Raw genomic sequence first — 26,411 nt, forward strand, 5'->3', positions numbered from 1 at the left:
CTGCCACCACTCCTAGCAGCAGTGGATAAAACATGGCCACATGTGCACAGTGAACCCAGAGAAGCTGAGACCCTGGGACTCCAGGATCCCCAAGAGGTGCTGAGAATGGAGATCCCTAGCCTAGGCAGACACCTCACTACCAATCTTGGTTCCTGACTAACACTTTATTTTGGGGGCTCCAAAATCACTGCAGATGGTGACTGTAGCCATGAAATTAAGACACTTACTCCTTGGAAGAAAAGTTATGACCCAACTAGACAGCATATTAAAAAGCAGAGATGTTACTTTGCCAACAAAGGTCCATCTAGTCAAGGCTATGGTTTTTCTAGTAGTCATGTATGGATGTGAGAGTTGGACTATAAAGAAGGCTAAGCACCAATGAATTGATACTGGAATTGTGGTATTGGAGAAGATTCTTGAGAGTCCCTTGGACTGTAAGGAGACCCAACCAGTCCATCCTAAAGGAAATAAATCCTGAATTTTCATTGGAAGGACTGATGCTGAAGCTGAAACTCCAATACTTTGGCCACCTGATGTGAAGAACTGACTCATGTGAAAAGGCTCTGATGCTGGGAATGATTGAAGGTAGGAGGAGAAGGGGACGACAGAGGATGAGATGGTTGGATGGCATCTCCACCTCAATGGACATGAGTTTGAATAAACTCCAGGAGTTGGTAATGGACAGGGAGGTCTGGCGTGCTGCAGTCCATGGGGTCACAAAGAGTCAGTCACAACTGATCAACCGAACTGACTGAATGGAACACTGAGTCAGTCACTCTCAAGATCAACCATGGGCTTCTAGCTCTCAATGGCAAAAATAATAATCTGAAAAATAGAGGCAGTTTTGGGGCTCCAGGTAGGTATTCTGAATTCCCAGTGTTATCTGAAATGGCACACTTTATACCCTCTAGGGATAGAATCTAATTAGAGACAACAATATGCAAATTGAGCTCAGGTCTCTCTAGTTTGTCTCTGCAATGGTATCTGCTACCTCATAAGGTTTTGCACCAGTTTCAGCAACAGGCCAGGGTGAGGGTTGCAAAGAAGTCTCTCTAAAATCCATGACTCCTCCCAGGCAATTCTATTAGGACCAGAATTAAGGTGATTGGAGAAGGAAATGGCAACCCACTCCAGTGTTCTTGCCTGGAGAATCCCAGGGACAGGGGAGCCTGGTGGGCTGCCGTCTATTGGGATCGCACAGAGTCGGACACGACTGAAGCGACTTAGCAGTAGGAGTAAGGTGATATTATTAAACTAAAAACAGTCACCATGTATTTTTCTTAATTGCCTCTGAAACACATATTTCTAAGAAACTTTTATCTGTGAAAAAAAACATCACTAACTGCTGGAGATTGCTAATTTAAATTCTGAATTATATTACCCTCATGGTAAAATATGTGAAGGAGAAGTAAAGGAGAAACGGTTGACTGCCATTCCAGTTCTACCAAGATCAGCCTTTAGCTCCTCTAGTTGCCCACGGATTGAGCACCCTGGGGGGATCTCAAGAGGAAGAAAAACAGGAAGCATTCTATGCTGTGCATGTACAGGCCCCTAGACAGTTGAAACACAGATCTCAGGAAACATTTCAATGCACTCCAGATTTTTGTATCTTCTCATGTTTAGAAAAGGACTAAAATCATCAACCTGAGATGTCTATTCTTTACGATTAGCAGTAATATTTTGATGTTTGACATGTTTTTTCCTAGCAAAAAAAAAAAAAAAAAATCATATATATCCTGACTCCTCCCTTACCTCTTTGGAGCAGGTCCTCAGAACTCTGAGAGGCTGGTTTCCTGGGCTGTTTCCCTCAGTAAGGTCCCTGAATAAAATGTAAATCACAACTTTTACGTTGCCTTTTTTCTTTTGTCAACAGATACGTCACATGGTAAAGTATGTCAACAAAATTTAGGCTAGTTCTACCCTCCTTCTAATTTAAAAAAAGCCCTCAACATAGTACATTATACACGTAAATTATAAATCTGACATTTTAGCTCATGCTTTATAAGGTAGATAATAGTTCAAACTCTAAAGAGGTGACATGTTTCCACAATATGAATCACCAGTCATACTGAGAATTAGAGGAAGGTTTCAGGTACATGACCACAATAATTGATGCAAACTAACCGCAAAATGTTCTGATGTAAATGCCAGTGTTCATTGTGGTATCTGACTACAGCATGCATCCACAGATATTAACTCTGCTTTTTTAGTTCTGCTTTTGCTTTTAATACAGATAGCCATAAAATAATAGGAATGAAATTTCAAAAATATTTCAAAATAATAAGAAAGAATACTTTATTAGTGACCAAATTCTTAAGCTGTATAATTAAACAACATTTACACTTAGTCCATTTGAATTATAACAGAAATAATAGGATTCCTGCTGTACCAAATTACAGGATAATTTTTTTTCTGAGAAGAAATAAGTTTTAATTTCTAAAGTAGAATTACAGAAGTACATTTCTACCTCTTTATTCACTCCAATGAAAGAGCAGACATTCTTCCCAATGATGACTGCTCCAACATGGGTTCTCCATGTTTTATACCAAGAGAGATACACTTTTCATGTATGCAAGAAAAGGCACATTTATATATTTACAGGATGATGGGAAAGGTAATTATTTAGGGCACTAGTGTCTCTTCTTGGACTCTCATAAGCAATAATGGAGAAACCAAAGCTATGTATAGTATTTCAGAAAAAATAATCCAGAAATATCACACTTCCTAATTTCAAACCCCATTATAGAGCTATAGCAATCAAAACAGTATGACACTGGTATAAAAAGAGATATATAGGCCAATGGAACAGAATCATGAAACCCAAGATAAACCCCTGCATATGTGGTAAACTAATATTTGACAAGAGCCAAGAATACTCAGTGGAGTAAAGATACCTCCTGAAAAAAATGATGCCGGTAAAACTAGTCATGTAAAAGAGAATGAAACTGAACCCCTATCTTACATCACTCACAAAACTTAACTCAAGATGGATTAAAGATAAATATAAAACCTGAAGCTATAAAGCTCCTAGAATAAAACAGGGAAAAATCTCCTCTTGGCAATGGTTTTATGGCTATGACACGAACAGCACAAGCAACGAAAGCGAAGTAAATAAGTACAACTACATCAACTCAAAAGTCTGTATACAGCAAGAGAAGCAAGCAACAAAATGAAAAGACAACCTACAAAATCAAAGAAAATCTGTGCAAATCTGACATCTGTTAAGATGTTAATATGCAAAATATATAAGGAACTTAAACAACTCAAAGGCAAAAAAAAATTGAACAATCCAATTAAAAAATGGCAAGACATTAATAAATTAACATTTTTTCAAGAAGATATTTAAATGGCCAACAATTACATCAAAAGGTCACTAATTATCAGGGAAATGTAAATCAAAACAACCATAAAATATCACCTCACACCTGTCAGAATGGCTGTTATTAAAAAGACGAGATAGTGTTGATGAGGATGGGAAGAGAAGGAAGCCCTTGTGCACTGTTGGTGGTGGGAATATAAATTAGTGTAGCTGCTTGACAGTAACTAACTGTGGACCTCCTGTTTCCTGTTATTGTACAGCCTAAGAATAGTTTTCACATTTTTTTAATGGCTTAAAAGAAATCAAAAGAAGCAGATTTTGTGGCACCTGAAAAGTATATTAAATTCAAATTTCAATGTCCATAAAGTTTTATTAGAACATAGCCATGCTCATTTGCTTATGTATTGTAAGCAAACCCAAAACTTTTACCCTCTAGAACTTGGCAGAGCAAGGTTACTGACCCCGGACCTTAGCAGATTGAACACCACTGAGGGCAGGGGCTAGAACAGACAGGTAAGGCAATGTAAGTAAATCAAATAGCACAGGTGATATGATAAATTACTTGTTTGGGGAAGAAAAATTGAAAAGAAAAAAAGCTTACATGAGAGTCTATGTAAAATGAAGCTTGGAAGTTTCTACTAGGGGTTAGTGGAAGAGTGGTTTCAACAGAAAGGGGCAAAGGTTTTACTCAGAACTGCCAATGCTGGTGTTTACCAAAAGACAGCAAAGTTCAAAAAAAAATAGTAGAAAACACTTACCTGTCACAGAGAAAGTTATCAAAATATTGAATAAAATAAATGAGTCAGAAGTTCGGAAACATTTCACTCTTTTAGAAATACCAGGCTGCTCCTGAGATGTATTGAAAAGGCTTTGGCTTGTTGTCATCCATATGTACAAAGGAGTTGCTATCCTCTTTATATTAATAATTTTCTGATTCTTCATATGCTACCCCTGACCATTATGCATTTTAGAATTCAAAATGACCATATTTAATCAGTTCAGTTCAGGTCAGTCACTCAGTCGTGTCCAACTCTTTGCAACCCCAAGGACTGCAGCACGCCAACCAGGCTTCCCTGTCTTTCACTATCTCCCAGAGTTTGTGCAGATTCATGTCCATTGAGCTAGTGATGTCGTCCAACCATCTCACCCTCTGCCACTCCTTTCTCTTCCTGCCTTCAATCTTTCTCCTCCTTTCTTCAACCCTTGCAGGGTTTTTCTAATGAATTTGGCTTTTCACATAAGGTGACCAAAGTATTGGCATTTCAGCTTCAGCATCAGTCCTTCCAACGAATATTCAGGACTGATTTCCTTTACGATGGACTGGTTGGATCTCCTTGCAGTCCAAGGGACTCCCAAGAGTCTTCTCCAATACCACATTTCAAAAGCATCAATTCTTTGGCACTGTTTTCTTTATAGTCCAACTCTCACATCCATACATGACCACTGGAAAAACCATAGCTTTGACTATATGGACCTTTGTTGGCAAAGTCTCTGCTTTCTAATACGCTGTCTGGGTTTGTCCTAGTTTTTCTGCCAAGAAGCAAGTGTCTTCATTTCATGACCACAGTCACTGTCCACAGTGATTTTGGAGCCCAAGAAAATAAAATACATCACTGTTTCCACTGTTTCTCCATCTATTTTCCATGAAGTGATGGAACCAGATGCCATGATTTTAGTTTTCTGAATGTTGAGTTTTAAGCCAGCTTTTTCACTGTCCTCTTTCACTTTCATCAAGAGGCTTTTAGTTCTTCTTCGCTTTTCTGCCATAAGGGTGGTGTCATCTGCATATCTGAGGTTATTGATATTTCTCCCAGCAATCTTGATTTCAGCTTGTGAGTCATCCAGCCCAGCGTTTCTCATGATGTATTCTGCATAGAAGTTAAATAATCAGGGTGACAATATACAGCCTTAACATACCCCTTTCCCAAGTTTGAACCAGTCCATTGATGGGAATACCAGACCACCTGATCTGCCTCTTGAGAAATTTGTATGCAGGTCAGGAAGCAATAGTTAGAACTGGACATGAAACAACAGACTGGTTCCAAATAGGAAAAGGAGTACATCAAGGCTGTATATTGTCACCCTGTTTATTTAACTTATATGCAGAGTACATCATGAGAAACGCTGGGCTGGATGACTCACAAACTGGAATCAAGATTGCCGGGAGAAATATCAATAACCTCAGATATGCAGATGATACCACCCTTATGGCAGAAAGTGAAGAGGAACTCAAAAGCCTCTTGATGAAAGTGAAAGTGGAGAGTGAAAAAGTTGGCTTAAAGCTCAACATTCAGAAAACAAAGATCATGGCATCTGGTCCCACCACTTCATGGGAAATAGATGGGGAAACAGTGGAAACAGTGTCAGACTTTATTTTCTTGGGCTCCAAAATCACTGCAGACGGTGACTGCAGCCATGAAATTAAAAGACGCTTACTCCTTGGAAGGAAAGTTATGACCAACCTAGATAGCATATTCAAAAGCAGAGACATTACTTTGCCAACAAAGGTCCGTCTAGTCAAGGCTATGGTTTTTCCTGTGGTCATGTATGGATGTGAGAGTTGGACTGTGAAGAAAGTTGAGTGCCAAAGAATTGATGCTTTTGAACTGTGGTGTTGGAGAAGACTCTTGAGAGTCCCTTGGACTGCAAGGAGATCCAACCAGTCCATTCTGAAGGAGATCAGTCCTGGGATTTCTTTGGAAGGAATGATGCTAAAGCTGAAACTCCAGTACTTTGGCCACCTCACGCGAAGAGTTGACTCATCGGAAAAGAGTCTGATGCTGGGAGGGATTGGGAGCAGGAGGAGAAGGGGATGACAGAGGATGAGATGGCTGGATGGCATCACTGACTCGATGGACGTGAGTCTGAGTGAACTCCAGGAGTTGGTGATGGACAGGGAGGCCTGGCATGCTGCGATTCATGGGGTCGCAAAGAGTCAGACATGACTGAGTGACTGATCTGATCTGATCTGATCTGATTGTTCCATATACAGTTCTAACTGTTACACTTTGTCCTGCATACATTATTCTCAGCAGACAGGCAAGGTTGACTGGTATTCTCATCTCTAAGACTTTTTCACAGTTTGTTGTGATCCATATACAACTATAAATAATAAGTTATTTTATGTTATGCACATTTATATATGTAACTTGAAATTTGGCATTTTTGTTCATTTTATTTTTAAATATTCATTTTGACAGCTCCACCTCAGTTTCACCATTTAATAGCAATTGGTTTCCATTATAAAAATATCACATAATGCATTTATGTTATCTTACCAATTACAATTTTTATTGTTCCCCTATTTCCTCATACAAACCATTACTTCTATGAACATTTCTTAGCATGTCTCTTTCTGAACATATGTAAGGGTTTTCTAAGATGTATACTCCTAGGAATGGAATTTTGGGGTTACATGGTATATACACTTTCAACTTAGAACATAAAGCAAATAAGTGTTCACAATGCTTCTACAGTTTCACACTTCCGCCATATAGAAGTGTAAAAGTGTAAAAGTGAAAAAGAGAAACTCTATTTGTCCAAATTCTCAACAAGAGATCTTGTTATGTTTTTTAAATTTTTAATTCTGATGCATACAAAATGACTCAATTTTCAATTATATTTTCTCAGGGTATATGCCCAGGAGTGGGATTCCTGGGTCACATGGTAGTTCTATAGTGTTGTATCGGTTTACATTCCCACCAACAGTGCAAGTGGGTTCCCTTTAAGATTTAATATTGTGTTGATGCCCATACTACCTAAAGCAATCTATAAATTTAATGCAATCCTTATCAGAATACCCATTATATTTTCTACAGAACTAGAACACACAATCCTAAAATTTATATGGAACCACAAATTGATCCAGAATAGCCAAAATAATCTTGAAAAAAAATAACAAAACTGGAGGTATCATGTTCCCTGACTTCAGACTATACCACAAAGATACAGTAATCAAAATCGCATGGGACTGACACAAAACAGAAAGTACAACGGAACAGGATACAGAGCCCAGAATTAAGCCCAAACACTTACAAACAACTAGTCTATGACAAAGGAGGCGTGTCATATAAAATGGATAAAAGATAGTCTCTTCATAAATGGTGCTGGGAAAACCTGCCATCAACACATAAAACGATGATATCTGAACATTTTCCCACACCATATACAAAAGTAAATTCAAATGAGTTAAAGACCTAAATGTAAGCCTCAAAGCAAAACAAAAAAACTCCTAGAAGAAAACATGCAGAACACTTTTTGACATAAATCATAGCAGGATTCTTTTGAGTCTGTCTCCTGAGGCCAAAGAAACAGAAGCAAAAATAAGCTATTCCTACCTAATTAAATATGAAAGGTTTTTCACAGCAAAGAAAACCATTGACAGCCTACCACGTGAGATAAATACTTCCAAATGATATGGCCAATAAGGGGTTGATATCCAAAATGTATAATCATTTCCTACAACTCAATACCAAAAAACCGAACAACCCAGTTAAAAAATGGGCACAAGACCTGAATACACATCTTTTCCAAAGAAGACATATGAATGGCCAAAAGGCACATGAAAAGACACTCAGTATCGCTAATCACCAGAGAAATGCAAATCAAAACCACAGTGAGACAGCACCTTGCATGAGTCAGAATGGCTATCATCAAAAAGTCTACAAACAACAAATGTTGGTGAGGGTGTGGGTAAATGGGAACTCTAACACACTTAGAAGGCAAGTGGGAGCACACCCTGGGAGGACAGTATGTTGGTTTCTCAGAAAACTAAAAATAGAACTGCCATGTAATTCAATAACTCTACTTGATATATATCCAAAGGGAAAAAACAAAAAACAAATCACTAATTCAAAAAGATACCTTCACGCAGTGTTCACAGCAGTACTATTTACAACAACCAAGATACAGAAGCAGGGACTTCCCCGGTGGTGCAATGTTAAGACTCTGAGCTTCCAATGAAGGGGCCCTGGGCTCAATCCCTGGCCAGGGAACAAGATCCTGAATGCCATAATAAATAAAAAATAAAATAACTATACTATTTTTTTAAAGATATAGAAGCAAACTAGGTTTGTATCAACAGATAAATGGATAAAGAATATGTGTATGCATGTATATCCATATATACCATGAGGGATCACTCAGACCTAAAAAAGAATTCTGTCATTTGCAAAAACATGAACAGACCTAGAGAATGTGATGCTTAGTGAAATAAGTCCCAAAGAGAAAGACAACTATTTTATGTTATCACTTATATGGGATTTGAAACAAACCAAACAAAATCTAAAGTCATAGAAAAAGGATCTGATTTGATCAGGGGCAATTAAGATGGTCAAAGACGCAAACCTCCAGTCGTAAGATACAGAAGTACTGGGGATGTACACCACGTGATGACTACAGTTAGCACTGTGTCACTGAGAGTTAAGAGGGAAGATCCTAAGAGTTCTCATCATGAGGAAAAAAACATTGGCTCTTTCTTTGTTTTTCTTCCTTCATTCCTCTTTCTTTCTTATCTATATTAGACGACGAATGTGACTGCGGTAAACTTACTGTGGTAATCACTATACCATACGTGTGACTCAAGGCATCGTGCTGTACACCTTAACCTTACACAGTGTGCGTTGTGCCCGGCTGTGTCTGACTCTTTGTGATCCCCTGGACTACTGCCTGCCAGCCTCCTCTGGTCATGGAATTTTCCAGGCAAGAATACTGGAGTGGGTTGCCATTTCCTACTGCAGGCCAGCTCTTGTGTTTCCTGCATTGGCAGGCAATTCCTTTACCACTGTGCCACCTGGAGCCCAACCTTATACAGTACTGTGTGTCAATTATATCTTAAAGCTGGGGGGAAAGGGGGAATAAACTCTTAGTGCTGAAAAGGAAAATGTTCTGTTAATAAACCAGACCTTGATGCTTTTCTAGACTATATATGTAAGGTTAAATGCTAAATGTTAAATCAAGAAAGCATCAATCTAGTTTACATAAGAATCCAGAGAAGAAAAAGATTGAAGAGACAGGATAGTCATAGGTATTAAGACTTTGGTGAAAATGCAACTTAAAGAGCACAAATAAACTCATCAATTCTAAAACATAAGCACTCTGCTGTAACACCAGGTATTGTTGTTTAGTCACTAAGTTGTGTCCAACTCTTTTGATCCCATGGACTGTAGCCTGCCAGGCTCCTCTGTCCATGGGATTTCCCAGGCACAAATACTGGAGTGGCTTGCCATTCCCTTCTGCAGGGACAGAACCCTTGTCTCTTGCATCTCCTGTATTGGCAGGTGGTTCCTTTACCAATGAGTCACTAGGGAAGCCCAGTATTAAGTAGGCTTTGCTTAAAAATGTCCCTTCAGGAAAAATCAAGCACCCAAAATAATTAGGCTGATGGAGAAAATACTGTAGAGGTAAACCATTCAAAAACCTATGCAACTTTGTAACCACAGTCCTAACAAAAATAATCACAATCTTAATGAATTTTAGCTTAGCTAAATCTCTCTAGCATTTTCACCCAGCATCACAGTCAATCGGTACTTTAAGTTTTAAGGCTGGGGCTCACCTCCCTCCTTTGAGAAGTAGTTCCTTGAGGGCACCAACTGTCAATAGAAAGCTGTTTCATCAAAAATTTAAATTTAAAATCTGATATTTAAAAATGTCTTTGCAGCTTCTTCATCTGCAGTTGCAGCTTCACTGGATACATTAACACTCTAGAATGTGTACTGATCCTTGATAGCATTAAAATACTCAAAATTGATTACAAAGAAAAGTATTTCAATAGGATTTTTAGCTGGCCTTTTTCCTTAAGACTAAGGTTTTCTCATTAACATTGAGAAGCTTCCACTGATTGTTTTAAAAGCTGCTAAATTGGTGTTAACCAGTGACTTTGGGGTTATATTTTCTCTATCAATCCTCTGTGAACTAGTTTGCAGCATAGAAACACATGTTCTATTGTAGCAGAATATTATATGCAAATTCAAGTCCTAACACTACTCTCCAAATTGTTATAATCTTTACTTTTACTCTACTTACGCAAAAAATACATATATAGATATTTACACATAAACACAGAAACATACTACAGGTTCCTTCAAAATGGATCAGAATATTATTATCTTATTTCCTCATTGCATAAATTTTCAAATAATATTTTTGGACAATATTAAGAAAGAATATAAATACCTTACAATTATTAACCTGTAATTCTAGGAAAACCTATACTGTACATTGGTGTTTAAAATCCTACATACATTAAAAACATAAGAGAAACACTTTATAGGAAAGTACTTTATTATGAAAATACAAATCACCACAGATTACATTTCTACTACTTTTGCAATCACATGTGATTTTCCTTTTCTGAATGTAGCACAGCAACAGATCTTGTAGAATCTTTAAAGGAAAAACTTCTGTTTTCACATTCTGATCCTCAGATATTCTACTATCCTGCTGGTTCAAACAGAGAACAGTCAAGTTTCACATAAAGGCAAGTTTATAGATTTTCATAAATGCATGTTACAGCTAGGTAGAAAAACGTATAGGAAGATATGAACACTCCCTGCTTCACATTTCCTTCTGCCAGCCAAGACCATGAATAGGGCCATGTCTGCCTTTACACACAGGGTCACTGACTAATATGAATAACAAAGGAGAAATTTTGTCAGTTGTTCATTCTCCCAAGAGAACAAAAGCAACATTGTAGAGAAGTTTTTGTTTCATAACAATTTTATTTTTTAATAGTTGGAAAATTGCTTTATAATTTGGATAGGTATTAAATCATGTATGAAATAATTATATCAACATTTTTCTATTGAAACACATTTAAGCTTAAGAAAAACTCCACAAATGGTTGGCACGTTTTCTGCATTCAGATTTGAACATTTCTTTAAGTGAAATGATTATGATTAATCATAAAATTAAATATAAAAACACAAAAATGGATATCAACTGAGGTATCAGTAGTCTTTACCAATAAAATTCAAGTCAAGAAATTAAGTAAAACAGAGAAGTATATGATCATATTGAATTTCATGTCTACTAATAGTAAAGAAGCGTGAAAATATGTATTGTAAACTGGCCAACTGACTGTTTGGATAAATTTTCTGAGAAAACCTTTCCATTACCAAATAAAGGAAAAATGCTAATTTTTAAATAGTTTGACATGTCTCCTTTTGGAGAGCAAATATGACTTTCATGTAAATATTTATTGTATGAACTGGATTGGCACATCTAGTCTTATTTTGAAAATTATTTATAAATATGCACAGCCCAAAGGAAAAGTAGCAAGAATAAACTACATGAAACCTAAATAATTCTGCACAAAAAAGGGAACGTGTTAGTTCTTCAGTTGTGTCTGACTCTTTGCGACCTCATGGAGTGTAGCCCTCCAGGCTCCTTTGTCCATGGAATTCTCTAGGCAAGATTACTGGAGGGGGTTGCCATTTCCTTCTCAACGGGATGTTCCCAACCCAGGGGTTGAACTGGGGTCTTATTTCTGGGAAAGACTGAGGGCAGGAGGAGAAGGGGACGACAGAGGACAAGATGGTTGGATGACATCACCGACTCAATGGACGTGAGTTTGAGCAAGCTCCGGGAGATGGTGAAGGACAGGGAAGCCTGGCGTGCTGCAGTCCACAGGGTCGCAGAGTCAGACATGATTTAGAGACTGAACAACTCCCTCACTGCAGGCAGATTCCTTACCATTTGAGCCACCAGGGAAGCCCAATCCTACATAACCAAAGACCAATAATGAATATATAAGACATCACTGCAGTTACAATTAACTTTCGTGTATTTTCTACTTTCACGTCATCTTTTTCTTTCAGAGTATGACCTTTCTATTGTAAGTATTAAATATGTGTGATATCTTTTAAAAATGCAAAACATAGACTATATTATTATTTTATACTCAAAATAATAAAACTTATAAGATCACATGAACTTATTAAACATGTAGTTATATTAAATTATTTTAAATTTTATTAATATCCAATAATATCCCATTGATAGATTGACAATTGTGTAATTCTTACATAATGTTGATTCTTCTCTTTCATTTTTTTTAACTCTTGGATTCTTCACAGCTGTAGCCAAGACATCACTATTTTCCTGTGGTAGATTTCTATATAGGCTCAATGCAACAGCATTAAAGAAAATAGTAGCTACTTTGCAGGTAAAACCTGAATTTGAAAAAAAAAAAATACAGTCATCAGATGCATCAATTTATGTAGAGCAAAATGTTTATGGAAAGAAAGATATTTACCAAAGAAAAGGTGAACATATTTCATCTCTAAAGTTACCAATTTTCCAATTGTAGAATATAAGTAATGTCATAAACTTATATCAAGTTACTTAAAGGAAAATGTGTTTAAATGTTTGTAAAACTTTTTAGATTTCTTAAATGTATGACCCAAGAAAAATGCAAAGTATATTACTATTTCACAGAATGTATTAACTCTAAAACATAAAAATACATTTCTACTTTCAAAACTAATTATCAGTGGAAACTGGAAACTTTTAAAGTCACTTCATGCAACTTTACTCTTTTTTGAAATATATATAATTTTCTAAATGCCAACAGAAACATTTTAGAATAACTAATTGACTATGTTTAAGTTTTTAAATTCATTTTCATTTTTCAAGTTTCAGAAAAGTATAGGCATTATATCAAAGTACTTGAAATTTGGATGCAAATAACCCTGTTAAAGTAAAAAATATTTTATAGCAACAATATCAATTATAGTGGTTTCAAAGATAAAATAGGAAACATTAATGAGTCTATATCATTTGTAATAATACATTTCAAACATTTATTTATAACAGCCAAACAGGGCAAACAGCCCAAATATCCATTAATAAGAGCATGAATAAACTATAGCATATTCAAAAATGAAATGGTATTCAGAAATTTTTAAAAAGCACAAACTCCTGCATAGAGTAACATGGATGAATCTCCCCAAAGTGTAACATTAAGCAAGACAGGTGAAATCTGCCCCGCCCCCAGCATATATTCTATTCCATTTCCATAATTTCCAGAACCGGCTAAACCAAGGTTTTGTAATAGAAATATGAAAATGGCTTATCTGTGCAGAAGGAAAACTGACTCGAAAAGGGCGTGGGATGAATTTCTACAGTTGTTTTGGATGCGGCTTGCACAGGTGCACCCAATTATCAAAAGCCTGACATGGAACACCCACGACATAACCATATGAACTCCTGTGTTAATTGTAGTGAACTCAATCTTATTTTTTTAAAAAACAGTACCACTTGATACATTTTTCACAAACTAAATAGCGTGACCAGCATTTGGATGAAGAAAATTAAGCATTGCCAACACACCAGAAACCCTTCTCATATTTCCTCAAAGTCACTGATGACAAAAGTTTAATCTTATTTGCTTTGGAAGAATATTTATAGCAGGTTAAAATTCTGTAAGTGGAGTCATACAATACATATTCATTTGCGTCTAGTTTCTTTCCTGCAACATTATGTGATTCATATTTTATGAAGTTGTGTGCTTTTAAATTTCACTGTTTCATAATATTCCATTGTTGATGTTATCACAATTTATCCATTCCATTGTTTTATGAATATGTATATATATTTAGCTTCCAGCCTCTAAGCCTCACATTTTAGATTAACTCGGTTCAGTTCAGTTCAGTCGCTCAGTCATGTCCGACTCTTTGCAACCCCGTGAATCGCAGCATGCCAGGCCTCCCTGTCCATCACCAAATCCCAGAGTTCACTCAGACTCACGTCCATCGAGTCAGTGATGCCATCCAGCCATCTCATCCTCTGTCGTCCCCTTCTCCTCCTGCCCCCAATCCCTCCCAGCATCAGGGTCTTTTCCAATGAGTCAACTCTTTGCATGAGGTGGCCAAAGTACTAGAGTTTCAGCTTTAGCATCATTCCTTCCAAAGAAATCCCTGGCACTCTCAGCCGCCACCCCTGACCTCAGACGTGGAGTAGCTCCTCTCTGCGACTTAGATTAACTACTTAATAATATTATAAGTGTGAATGCACAGCCTGATAACTGGGAATCTAAATGACATAGATTTACTTATTATTTATGTAACCATACAAAATTTTATGTGCAGCAGGAGCTTTTATACTGTAGAATCTGACCTCACAAACTAGCTTACATATAAAACATAGTTACTCTTTACTCATCTGTCCTAACCTAGAAAGTGCTGCACCGATGCTTTTTAAGATGTTCTTAAAACAGATGAGTTCTCAACACAAAATTAACAAATCTGAAGCACCACCCTAGAAATACAAACCCATGAATATAAAAATTGTTTTACCAGAAACAGGTTATGAGCACCTCTTACCAAAGTAGTACTACAGGGAGTTACAATGTTGACCCAAAGAAGACACTGGTTTCTCATTAAGCTTTTTATTAATGGGTCTCAAATTCTGTGACAGATTTTTGGTCAAGTTGTTTTCATTAAAAAGTACTGATTTTAAGAACTAATAACTTAAACTGCCACACACAAAACATATGGTCCACAGAACATTCTCCTTTCCTTCTGAAGGTTTTACGATGCATTGTTATCATTAACCAGTCTTTGGCTATTAAACATAAATGGCCACTTGAGACAAACAGTTCTGAGACCGTTCTTCCACCACTGATTAAGACTTGGGGTGGCAGGTATTGGGGATAATATTCATTCAACCTTCCTTCTGAGCTTTCTGGGCAGACTTGGTGACCTCGCCAGCTCCAGCTGCCTTCTTGCCCACTGCTTTGATGACACCCACAGCGACCGTCTGTCTCATGTCACGCACAGCAAAACGGCCCAGGGGAGGAGAGTCAGAGAAGCTCTCGACACACATGGGCTTGCCGGGAACCATATCAACGACAGCAGCATCGCCCGATTTCGAGGATTTAGGGCCATCTTCCAGCTTTTTCCAGAACAACAATCAATCTTCCCCTTCAGCTCAGCAAACTTGCAAGCAATGTGAGCTCTGTGACAGTCCAGCACAGGTGCATATCCTGCACTGATGTGGCCTGGATGGTTCAAAATAATCAGCTGGGCTGTGAAGCCAGAGGCTTCCATCGGTGGGTCGTTTTTGCTGTCACCAGCCATGTTGCCATGACGAACATCTTTGACAGACACGTTCTTGGCATGGAAGCCCACATTGTCCCCAGGAATGGCTTCACTCAGTGCTTCATGGTGCATTTCTGCAGACTTCACTTCAGTCATTACATTGACTGGAGCAAAGGTGACCCCCATACCAGGTTTGAGAACATCAGTCTCCACACAACCCACAGGGACAGTACAAATACCACCAACTTCATAGACATCCTGGAGGGGCAAACGCAAGTGTCTGTCTGTTGGGTGAGTTGGTGGCAGGATGCACTCCAGAGCTTCAGGCAGGGTGGTTCCATGGGCATTGCCATCCTTATGGGTGACTTTCCATCCCTTGAACCATGATTGCTGTTAGCACTTGGCTCTGGCATGTTGTCAAGATTCCAGCCAGGAACTGGCACAAAAGCTACTGTGTTGGGACTATAGACAATTTTCTTAACGTAGGTGCTGACTTCCTTAACAATTTCCTCGTATCTCTTCTGGCTGTAGGGTGGCTCCATGGAACCCATTTTAACTCCAACAATTAGTTGTTTCACACCCAGAGTGCAGGCCAGAAGGGCATGCTCATGCCCGCTCTTGGAGATGCCAGCCTCAAATTCACCAGCACCAGCAGCAACAGTCAGGACAGCACAGTCAGCCTGGGAGGTGCCTGTAATCACGTTTTTGATGAAGTCTCTGTGTCCAGGGGCATCAATGATGGTAACACAGAACTTGCTGGTCCCAGATTTCCACAGGGAGATAGCAGTGATGATACCATGCACGTTCAGCTTTCAGTTTGTCCAAGACCCAGGCATACTTGAAGGAGCCCTTCCACCTCGGCAGCCTCCTTCTCGAACTTTTCCACTGTTCTCTTGTTAATCCCACCACATTTGTAGACCAGATGGCCAGTCGTGGTAGACCTCCCTGAATCTACGTGTCCAATGAAGACACAACAATGTCGATGTGGGTCTTTTCCTTTTCCATTTTTGGTTAGGTTTAATGGTGGTTTTCAAGACACTTGTGTCCTGGAGGCAAACCCGTTGTGAAAGTGTTTTATGACTCTTTGATTATCCACTTTTCTAAAGAGTTCTTTCCAACATTTTGTTCATTTTTCTATTAAGTTATATATCCTCTATTTATTGTTGTTCTGTGGGTTTTTTTAAAAAGTATCTTGGACATTAGTTCTTTTTCACCTTTTTACTTTTTCCACTGTCTTCTAACATTGTGGTTATCTTTTCTGTCTCTCAGCTGTTTCTTTGGATGATCAAATTTTATTAATTTTATAGCTTGTGCTTTTTGTATCCTTCTTTACGCAGTCTTTTCCTACTTCAAGGTTGTGAATATATTCTACTGTTAATCTCTCACATTTGCTTCAGTGCATCTAGAAATGATTTTTGTGTATAACGTAAGGGAGGGATCAAGATACATTTTTCCAGATATGGAGATATAAAGTAATCTATTACCCTTTAGTTAAAAGACCACCTTTTTACCCGCCTAGTGTCTCCTTTGTCATTATCAGATGAGTGTGCAAGTGTGGGTTTACTTCTGGGTTCTCTACTCTGTTCTATTGGTTAATGTGCCGACACTCGCACTAATACCCTTTTGTATTGATTATTACAAGTTGATAGTAGGTTTTGATATCTGGTGGCATATACCTTTCAATTTTGTTTCTTCTTTAAGATTCTCTGGATAGATCTTAGCGCTTTGGCTTCCCATATGAATTTCAATTCCCTTGTCAATTAAAAAATTTCCTTCTGGGATTCTGTGACCACACCAAGGCTATACATTAATTTAGGAGAGGCGGTATTTTTAAATCTTCTTATCTGTAATCGTGATACATTTTTTTCATTTATTTAGATTATGATTTCCCTCAAATAAATTTTATATTTATCCGTGTAGAGGTTTTATACAACTTGCAACAAATTTTTTCTTGGTACTTGATTTTTAAATGTTACTGTATTTTTTAGATTATTTCTGTATTTGGTTGTGCACATGATTTCTGTGTATTGATTGTATACTAAGCAACTTTACTAAATTCATGTATTAATTCTAATATGCTGTGTTTCTTAATTTGAGTGCTAATGATACATATGCTCACTTTATAAAAATGTGTTCAGCTATACATTTATAATATGTGCTCTTTCTTTATATTTTCTATAAAAATTTTACCAAAAAACTCAAACTTGATGAAGTTGGTTGATGAATTTCCTTGCTACCAAAGAGAACCGACAGATTGATAAAATACACTTTTCCTAACTTTTTTGAGTGATAAAACTTTTGAGGATTTGGTGAATGCCACAGTCTTCCTCTATAGCAGATTCACGACTGTACAAACAGAATTTTAGGATTTCAAAATTACACAAAGTTTAACGTGGGCTCCCAGCATTCCTGGATCCCTCTTGAATAAGTTTTGCCCTAGAACAGTGGTGTGCACAGAACTTTCTGTGACGATGGCAGTGTTCTACATCCGCACTCTCCTACAGGGGCACTGGATGTTTAATTGCATTAGATTAACAGAAAACAACTTTATACGTGATGCAGCATTTCAAATACTTACATAAATTCCATAGTAATTTAGTTTCTAAAATATTTTGTATATAATAAGGTTTCTTTAATAATTAAAGTATCCACTTGTTGTTAGTTTATTATGACTATGCCTTACTCCAAACAGCCATAAGTTTTAAAAAACAATTTTACTTCTTGACATACTTCAATAGATATCACTTACATACTGCTACCAATAGGTAGGCCATTTTTGTCTTGTAATAGATCCAACAATTTCCAGTGCTTCCACAGCGCTCAGTATCCCGAAAGATGCAAGAAGTTTCTCTTATTATTTTAAAAATTACTGGTCCAGGTAGAGTCCCTATCAAAAATGCAATGATGATAAATTCTCCATGAAAACACTGTAGGCTGGAATCAGAATGATTTTTATCCCAAACTTAAACTTATATACTTAGCCATCATCACTCTAAACATACCATTTTAAATTATCTAAGAATTTATTTTTTAATAGGATTGTTAAAAAATGGAAACACAATTGTGTGTTTTTGAAAATCCTTATTCTTGTAGATATTAAAAAAAAAAAAAACTAGCAGATTCTCATCTTAGAATGGTATGCATGCTCTTCTTTAGTTCAGTGGTCCTCAACCTTTTTGGCATCAGGGACCAGTTTCAGGGAAGACAGTCCTCCCACAGATGGCGGCAGGGGATGGGCCTATGACTCAAGTATGTGACATTTACTGCGCCACCACTGATCTCACAGGAGGCAGAGCTTAGGTGGTCATGTGAGCAATGGGCTATGACTGCAAATACAAAAGAAACTTCACTTGCTCACATGCCGCTCATCTCCTGCTGTGTGGCCCGGTTCCTAACAGGCCACCAAACAGTACTGGTTCATGCCCTAAGGGTTAAGGACCCCTGATCTAGTTGACATCTCAACATTTTTATTAATTTCTGAATTAAAAGTTTAAGAGGAAGTATTTAAAACAGAGATTCTAAATACTGATTTTGTGAATCCAATGTATCTCCCAAAAGATTTAAAATTCTGAAATTTTCAATGACTGAAAAATTAGTTTTAAAATGCAGTGTGTTATCTGTTATGTGTCAAGATATTGAGAGAAATAACTGAAAAAGTAAATTCTTAGGTATGTTCATAGCAGCCCTAGCTTCAGAAGACCCCAAATCTAGAGGCATACTTGTGTGCTGCCTGAGGGAAATCTCTGTATACTCACAGAGAAAACATCTTCCCAGCAACAGTATCACTTTCAGATAAAAGTGAATGAAATCTTTAAAAAAATGAATAAGTAAGTAAATAAATACCACTCCAAAGACATTAGAGATAGGTTCTCAGAACTAATATATCTGGGTTCTCAGAACTAACATATCTAATGACTAACCTTCTTGCTTAAGAACTTGTGAGTTCTCATGTGTCATGACTTTGATGCCTATCAAAGAAAGCTACCCATCACCAGATTTCCCAATCCCAGGGAGTGCCGGTACTCTGTCTACAACTGCTCAAAGTGAAATGAGGCCTATTAACTCAATTTTTTTTTTCTATTTCCCTCCATGTTTTTTCCAATCCATGATAAATCTTTGTAACACTAACTCCAAGTATATCTTGGATAAGTTGATTTCTCTTTTTCATTACAACCCCCAGAATCAAATTTAATATAACTCAGACTAAGACTTCAGCAAACACATTTATCTTTTATAAATACTTCTCTCCAGCAGCAAAGTTATCTTTTAAATGTAAATCAGGTAATATCTATCAATTGCTTAAATTTTCTGAGACCTAGAGACAGTCATATCTAAAAGATCATCACCTTGTCCCACCCTCTATCATTCAAAAATGTACCAGCCTCACTGGCTTCATTTCTGAGGTAGGAAACTGTGCCCTTGCTCTTTCTTATGCTCCCTCTACCATTCAGAATCTATCTTTATCCATTGGATCATTGTCCACCATTAAAATATGATCTAATTTTTCTCAATCAAAATAGCTATTTTGAATTCTGAATACTGAGCTAAGAATTTCTTAGATTCCCCATTACAGCCACATTTAAATTTTTCTACATTCTTGATCCTAATTACTGTCTGTCTTTGTCTTCAACCCAGTCTAATCTTGTTTCCTTACCCCACCAATATTTTAAATCAACTTCTTGAATCAGAGCTCCTAATATAGTCTTCATGTGGACTTGAAAGCTAGTTTTTGCACTTTAAAAAAGCCTGAAGTACAGAGTGCATCACCATCACAAAAATAAATTTGTTCTTTGTATGTAAATCTTTTAAAACATCAGATACAGTATCTTTGGTAATGAAAAAAATTTAAAGCACTAATCTAGGTTAATGATTTCTCAAACACGCAAGAATGTAAAATATAGTTTCTGTGGTTATATGTGCTTTGTTTCAGCTTACCAAACCATTTGTATAAGCTTGAAGAATATATTTCTGATCAAAAAGATTTTCTTCTAGTTGAGTAAAAAATTAATATACATTTTATATGACAAGATGGATTTACATTAAGTATTATCTTTTTATACTGTCTCCTAAATTCTGTAAAGCATCTCCCCATTCACTTGTTTTGTCAGTTTATCCTTATTATCATTATTATTTGTTTGAAATTCTATATATACATGTTGACACATATAAATCAAAAGAGAAACAATTCAATTCAATTCAATAATAGATTGCCAAAAATCCATACCACATATTCTCAAAATCACAAAGGTCATACCCATGGCCAGAGGACGCTGTTTGTCAGACACAATCCTGCAAGCAAATAGCAATGATATCATCAAAACAGCATTATAATTAGCTGTAGAGAATGCTTACTAGGTTCAGGGGTAATTTTTTTTCCCCCTGTGCATCCATTAGACTAAGAATCTTTAGCCAGTTGACAGAATTCAGTCTGGTTGAATTAATTACAGCTCTTCCCATTTCCCCATATTTTGCCAACCAACTTTAAAACTTCTTACACTTCTCAACGAGGAAGCATTTATGGCCCAAACTCTCTGCTCCAGTCTTTGCTGGAAAAAGTGTAGCACTACCTTTCCTACTCCTCATTTTTCATTCTGCGGGGCAGTTGTCTCAGATGTCTTCCTTTTGGACCCATGAGATTCATCCTCTACCTTTCTCTCCCTTGCTCTCTGCCTTGGGAATCTGACTTGAATGGACTTCATCAGCAGGTTCTCTTGCCTCTGGCTACTGATTGGGTTCTGCCAACGCTGTGCTCCAGAGTGAGAAAGGAAAGTGACGTCAAGGTCTTCAGCCCCAGGTTTCCTCCCTGAAGAGTTTCCCACGTTGACTGGGTCTCTAGGCAAAGCAGTCCCCGCTGCAGGTCTCTCCTCTTCCCACTCGTGTTCCCCTTGGGTGTGGGATGGTAAGAGACCTGAAGCTGTATACTTTGGGTTGCCTTATACCCTGCCCACATTTTAAATAGCCACTTTATTCAACCTTACTTGTTCTAACTGGAGAGTGCCATCTCTTTTCTGTTGGAAATCTAAATTTTACCCTCACTATTCAAAAGTTGAAATAAATGAAAAAATAACTTTCTAAAAATATATATAAAGAATGAAGATCTCTGTACTTTGTATGGGTCAAACTAAGTATTTGTTTTAAAAAGAAATCATAATGCATAATGTCACATATTAGTAGTTAGGAAAATAAACTAAACTAAAATAAAAGTAATCAATCTTTGAACATTTTCAAAAGTAAAAAAATCAAAGCTACATTTAAATGGATATTTAAACAAATCCTATGCATATCCTTTATTTCCTTGTTCTGGAACTTGAATAATAAACAAATATGACCAAGATTGTCACCTAGAAATGACTCAGTGTATTAAAATTCAGCATTTGGACAGTATTTTACGACTCTTTTGTAAAAAATAACTCCACCTGTATCAACCTGATAAAATTACATACTCTTCTCTCAAAAGTTTACTACTGGGAATATGAAACCAAATTTACCAATTTTTAAAGGATTTAAAAATGTTTTTAAATAAAAAATAATTCAACTGTTATTATGAGTAGATTCATTAAAGACATATAAAGGAAGTAAAGTGAATTTTTTTGGTATTTTATCTAAGGGGTAAGGCTGTGATAAGATGGTTTAAGAATTTCATGGAATAAACAAAACATGTATTAGTACTCTTTCAAAATGGAACAGGCAGTTTCCAATATCTCTGATAACTTCTAAATTTATATTTTCAGCCCATATTTTCTTAAGTTCTAGACTTCAGTTCCTATCTTACACAAAAGTTGCATCCCCCTCATGCCCCCTATCACAAGAAGTAGAATCATCATCCATGCAGCTTTCAAGCCCAAAATCTAGAATGAGGCATGCTTTAAAAAGAGTATCCTTTCCCACTTTCATCAAATCAATAATAAAATACTGTGATTTTTAAAAATAACTTTTTCCCCATCTCTGATTTTCTTAATCTCTAATTCCACTAACCTACTCCAAGCATGTATTTTTTTTTTTGCATGAAGAAAATGAAACAGTTTCCTTACTTATCTCCCCCAAATCATTTTTAATTCTTTCAGCCCACTCTCTACATAGAGCCATAGTGATTTTTTTAAGGTAAAATTTTGATTATTTCATTGCCCCCCTAGGATCCTTCAATGGCTCATCAGTCTCACTGCACGCCACCTCACAACTTTTGCCTTTGTCATCCTCTTTGCTTACATTCTATCACACAACACTCTTACAAAGCTGTTTCTTGCACTCAGCTCAGAGTCTTGCATATATTGTTCCCACTGTGTGAAATTCTCATCCCTCACCTTGAGGACTTCGTTAAAATGTGATTTCTTTAAGGATACCCTCTCTGAATCTCCAGACTAATTAAGATTGTCGCATAATTTTCTCCTGGCATTCTTCTACATTTTCTTTGCAGTATATTTTAATGTTATAATTAAACACTTACAAGTGAAACTACTTTTTTTTTTTTTTTTCCCGGCCTTACAACCCTCCAAAGTCCATCAGAGAAGCAGGGACCTGGTCATTTCTATTCCTCTTTCAATTCACCGTTTTCCCTGAAAGTGCTCATCCACCTTCTAGCTTAAATCCATGGTACCTATCACAAGTGAGAAGAATACCAAGACATGCTAAAATAATGAGGAATGGAAGGGAAAGACATGAAGAACTAATTTTTCTTCATGAGCGCCTTGATGGAGAGAGAACTGAAAAATCATACTTCTCTGTTTAGACTTAAGCCTCACAGCTTCAGACAGGTCAAATTAGTCCAGAGGAAAAGGAACATTGTCTTTCTTTGTTATTGTTTTGTCGCCAAGTTATGTCCGACACTTTTGCAACCCCTTGAACTGTAGCACACCAGGCTCCCCTTTCCACAGGATTCTCCAGGCAAGAATACTGGAGTGGGTTGCCATTTCCTTCTCCAAGGGATCTTCCTGACCTAGAGATCAAACCTGCGTCTCCTGCATTAGCAGGCACATTCTTTACTGCTGAGCCACCAGGGAAATGCTACCCCTCATCAAGAACTGTAGGGTCGGTTTTAGATCCCTATTACATCTCTAAAAGCCCTGCTCTCTCTGGAATTGTAATCCCTCTAGTCCTCTGCCACCTTGTGCTTTAATATATTATCTCAGCTTTTCCAGTGATCTTCTGAAAGAGCACTGGCCTGCTGCAAAGTATTTCATCCTACATCACTTCCATGACATGAATTATCACTTGATAATGACGTCACAATTTAGGTATTTGACTCTATTATTATATTTTTAAAAAATAAATTTTGTTGAATTTGTATTATGATTATATGCTTTGGAAAGCTATAAAAAAGCACATACTAGAGAGACATACTTGTTTATACCCCGGCTCTCATCTACTTCCTTTACGCACTTAATTAGAATTTTACTTTTGTTGTATTAAATTCCTACATGGGTTGAGATCTATTTCTAAGCTTAATGTCATTCTATTCATAAATCAACACTATACTGCTTCAGTGTTGAGGCTTTATGGTGCATTTTAGCTTATGAGGATAAGCCTCTGTTATTCGTGCCTCTTTGTTTCAGATTCCCAAATCACTCTTGCTTATTATTTTTCCAAAAAAACTTTAAAATCAGGTTTTACACTTCAATAATTCTATTGGTATTTTCATTATCACACTAAAATTACACATTAACTTAAGGAGAATTGATATATTGGTGGTGCTAGGTCTTCCTATGCAATAATAGGGGATATAACCTTTCAAATTGTTCAAGTCAGTTTTTGTGACATTCAAGTGTGTTTTGCTTTATTTTGAAATTCTTATTTATCTTGAAACTCACAGGTGGTTGTAAAAATATTAATAGTACAAAACATCCTGTGTACCCTCACCCAGCATCAGTAAATGGTGAAATCTTATATAACTGTAACTATAATATTAAAACTAGGAAACTGACATTGGCTCATTGCTGTTAACAAAACAATAGACCTTAATTTATTTTCATTTTTCAGTTTATAAATGTTAAATTTTTAAACTGAATTCGTGTGTTTGTGTGTGTGTGTAGTTCAATGTATCTGTTATTTTTTTATATTCTGTTACCTTACTAAACACTTAGCTAAAATGTACTGGCTATTATTTCTAATACAGTGTAAAAAAGAACTGGTAATATTGCTTTTAGAAGTTCTATTGTGGTGGGGTAGATAAGTACTGGAGTTCAAATCTCATCAAAAGTGAAGGATCTTATATTTAACATACCTTTCTTTCAATTAAATCCTCCTGAAAGACTATACCCTAGTATCAATCTTAGAATTGATAAGGTCTTTAAAAAACTTACATGGACAAGGAAATGGCAACACACTCCAGTATTCTTGCCTGGAGAATCCCTGGACAGAGGAGCCCCGTGGGCTACAGTCCATGGGGTCACAAAGAGTCATACATGACTGAGCGACTGATACTACTACTTAAAAGACTTAAACCTATCGTCAAATCAGCTAAGTTTTTGCTTGGTTTACAGGGAACTGTTCCTATCTACCTTTATTAATAAAGCTATTATAAGATATTTTTGGAGTTATTAACATTCAGAGTCTCTATTATTTTTTGGTGCACAAAATCTCACATACGATTAAAAATAAATACAGGTGTTTTAAGAGACAGAGTCAAGAGAAAAGTTGAAATTTAATAATCCTACAGAATATTCAGATACTAGATACCTGATAGATATTTTAAATTTATGGGACTAATAAGTCCAAGGAAACAAATGACAAGGTAGGGAATATTATCAGAGAACTAGTCTATTAAAAAGAAATAATTCTATAACATAAAAGTACACTAATTATAGTGAACTCATGCGTGAATTTAAAAGCTAATAAGATACAGAGACAGCTAGAATTAGTAACCTAGGGTACATAACTGAAAAAGCAGGTGGAAATATGATTAATACATTGGAGATCAGTCAAAAAACTTAGGCTGAAGTGCAGAGCATAAAAACAAATGAAACTGAAAGTAACAGTGAGAAGATACACGGATATAGTGAAAGGTTTACAATTTGTGTAACTGATATCCAAAAGGTAAGCAGACTAAGAATGGAACAGAAGCAGTATGTGAATAGATAATAGTTAAGTATTTTCCAAAACCAGTGAAAGATACTGTGGTAGATAATTACCTGAGATGGCTATCATTGATTCTTTTTTCCCCTAAGACATGCACATTACTCCTGATCTCAGGAAGTGGAATCTAATCACCCTCCTTTTGAAACATGACTTTTTGGACAAACAGAATGCAGAAGAACAGCATTCTTGGACTTTCAACCTGGATCAAATGAAGCCTTGCAGTTTATACTTGTAGCTTATGCCTGTGTCTCTTAGAACACTAAAACTTGGGATGTTCCCTTTTGGAATTCTTGCACTTTGTTAGCAGACATTTAAGTTACATAGCAAAGCCACTTGGCAACAGCCCCACCTATGCTCCTAGCAAAATTCAGCCTAAATTATCAGCCATCTGGGAAATCTAGCCCAGTCATGCTATCAGACAACTCAAATGTTATGTGTCATCTGACCACAAGCTCAAGAGAAACCTCAAGCAAGAACTATTCTGTTGAGTCCAGTCAACTCACAGAACCATGAAATATGAGGAAAAATGTTGTTAAGTGATCAAATTTGGGATGGTTTGTTGCTGCTCTGGACTGACTTCCCTTCAAAATTTATATGCTGAAATTCTACCTCCAGTACTTTAGCTGCTGCTGCTGCTGCTGCTGCTAAGTCACTTCAGTCATGTCCAACTCTGTGCGACCCCATAGATGGCAGCCCACCGGGCTTCCCCATCCCTGGGATTCTCCAGGCAAGAACACTGGAGGGGGTTGCCATTTCCTTCTCCAATGCATGAAAGTGAAAAGTGAAAGTGAAGTCGCTTAGTCATGTCCGACTTGTAGCAACCCCATGGACTGCAGCCCACCAGGCTCCTCCGTCCATGGGATTTTCTAGGCAAGAGTACTGGAGTGGGGTGCCATTGCCCTTTCCGCCAGTACTTTAGAATGTCGTCAAATTAGAGACAGGGTTTTACAGAGATAATTAAGTTAAAATGAGGTCAGTTGGAT

The 26,411-nt window shown here is 37.0% G+C and overlaps 1 protein-coding gene and 1 pseudogene across 1 annotated transcript in view; both read right to left on the reverse strand.

Moving 5' to 3' along the window:
- Nucleotides 1–10,649: 10,649 nt before the first annotated feature.
- The window catches only part of SLCO6A1 (solute carrier organic anion transporter family member 6A1), a 113,289-nt gene continuing 97,527 nt past the window's right edge, over nt 10,650–26,411 (reverse strand). The window contains exons 12-15 of the mRNA XM_005889812.3: nt 20,582–20,646; nt 18,107–18,244; nt 12,343–12,489; nt 10,650–10,702 (exon numbers count right to left, since the gene is read on the reverse strand). Coding sequence (XP_005889874.3) covers nt 10,650–10,702; nt 12,343–12,489; nt 18,107–18,244; nt 20,582–20,646 — 403 coding nt within the window. The remainder of the gene's footprint in view (nt 10,703–12,342; nt 12,490–18,106; nt 18,245–20,581; nt 20,647–26,411) is intronic.
- LOC138988462 (elongation factor 1-alpha 1 pseudogene) lies at nt 14,981–16,362 on the reverse strand (annotated as a pseudogene).

Source organism: Bos mutus, chromosome 7 (genome assembly GCF_027580195.1).
Source record: "Bos mutus isolate GX-2022 chromosome 7, NWIPB_WYAK_1.1, whole genome shotgun sequence".
In the NCBI taxonomy this organism is placed as follows: domain Eukaryota; kingdom Metazoa; phylum Chordata; class Mammalia; order Artiodactyla; family Bovidae; genus Bos; species Bos mutus.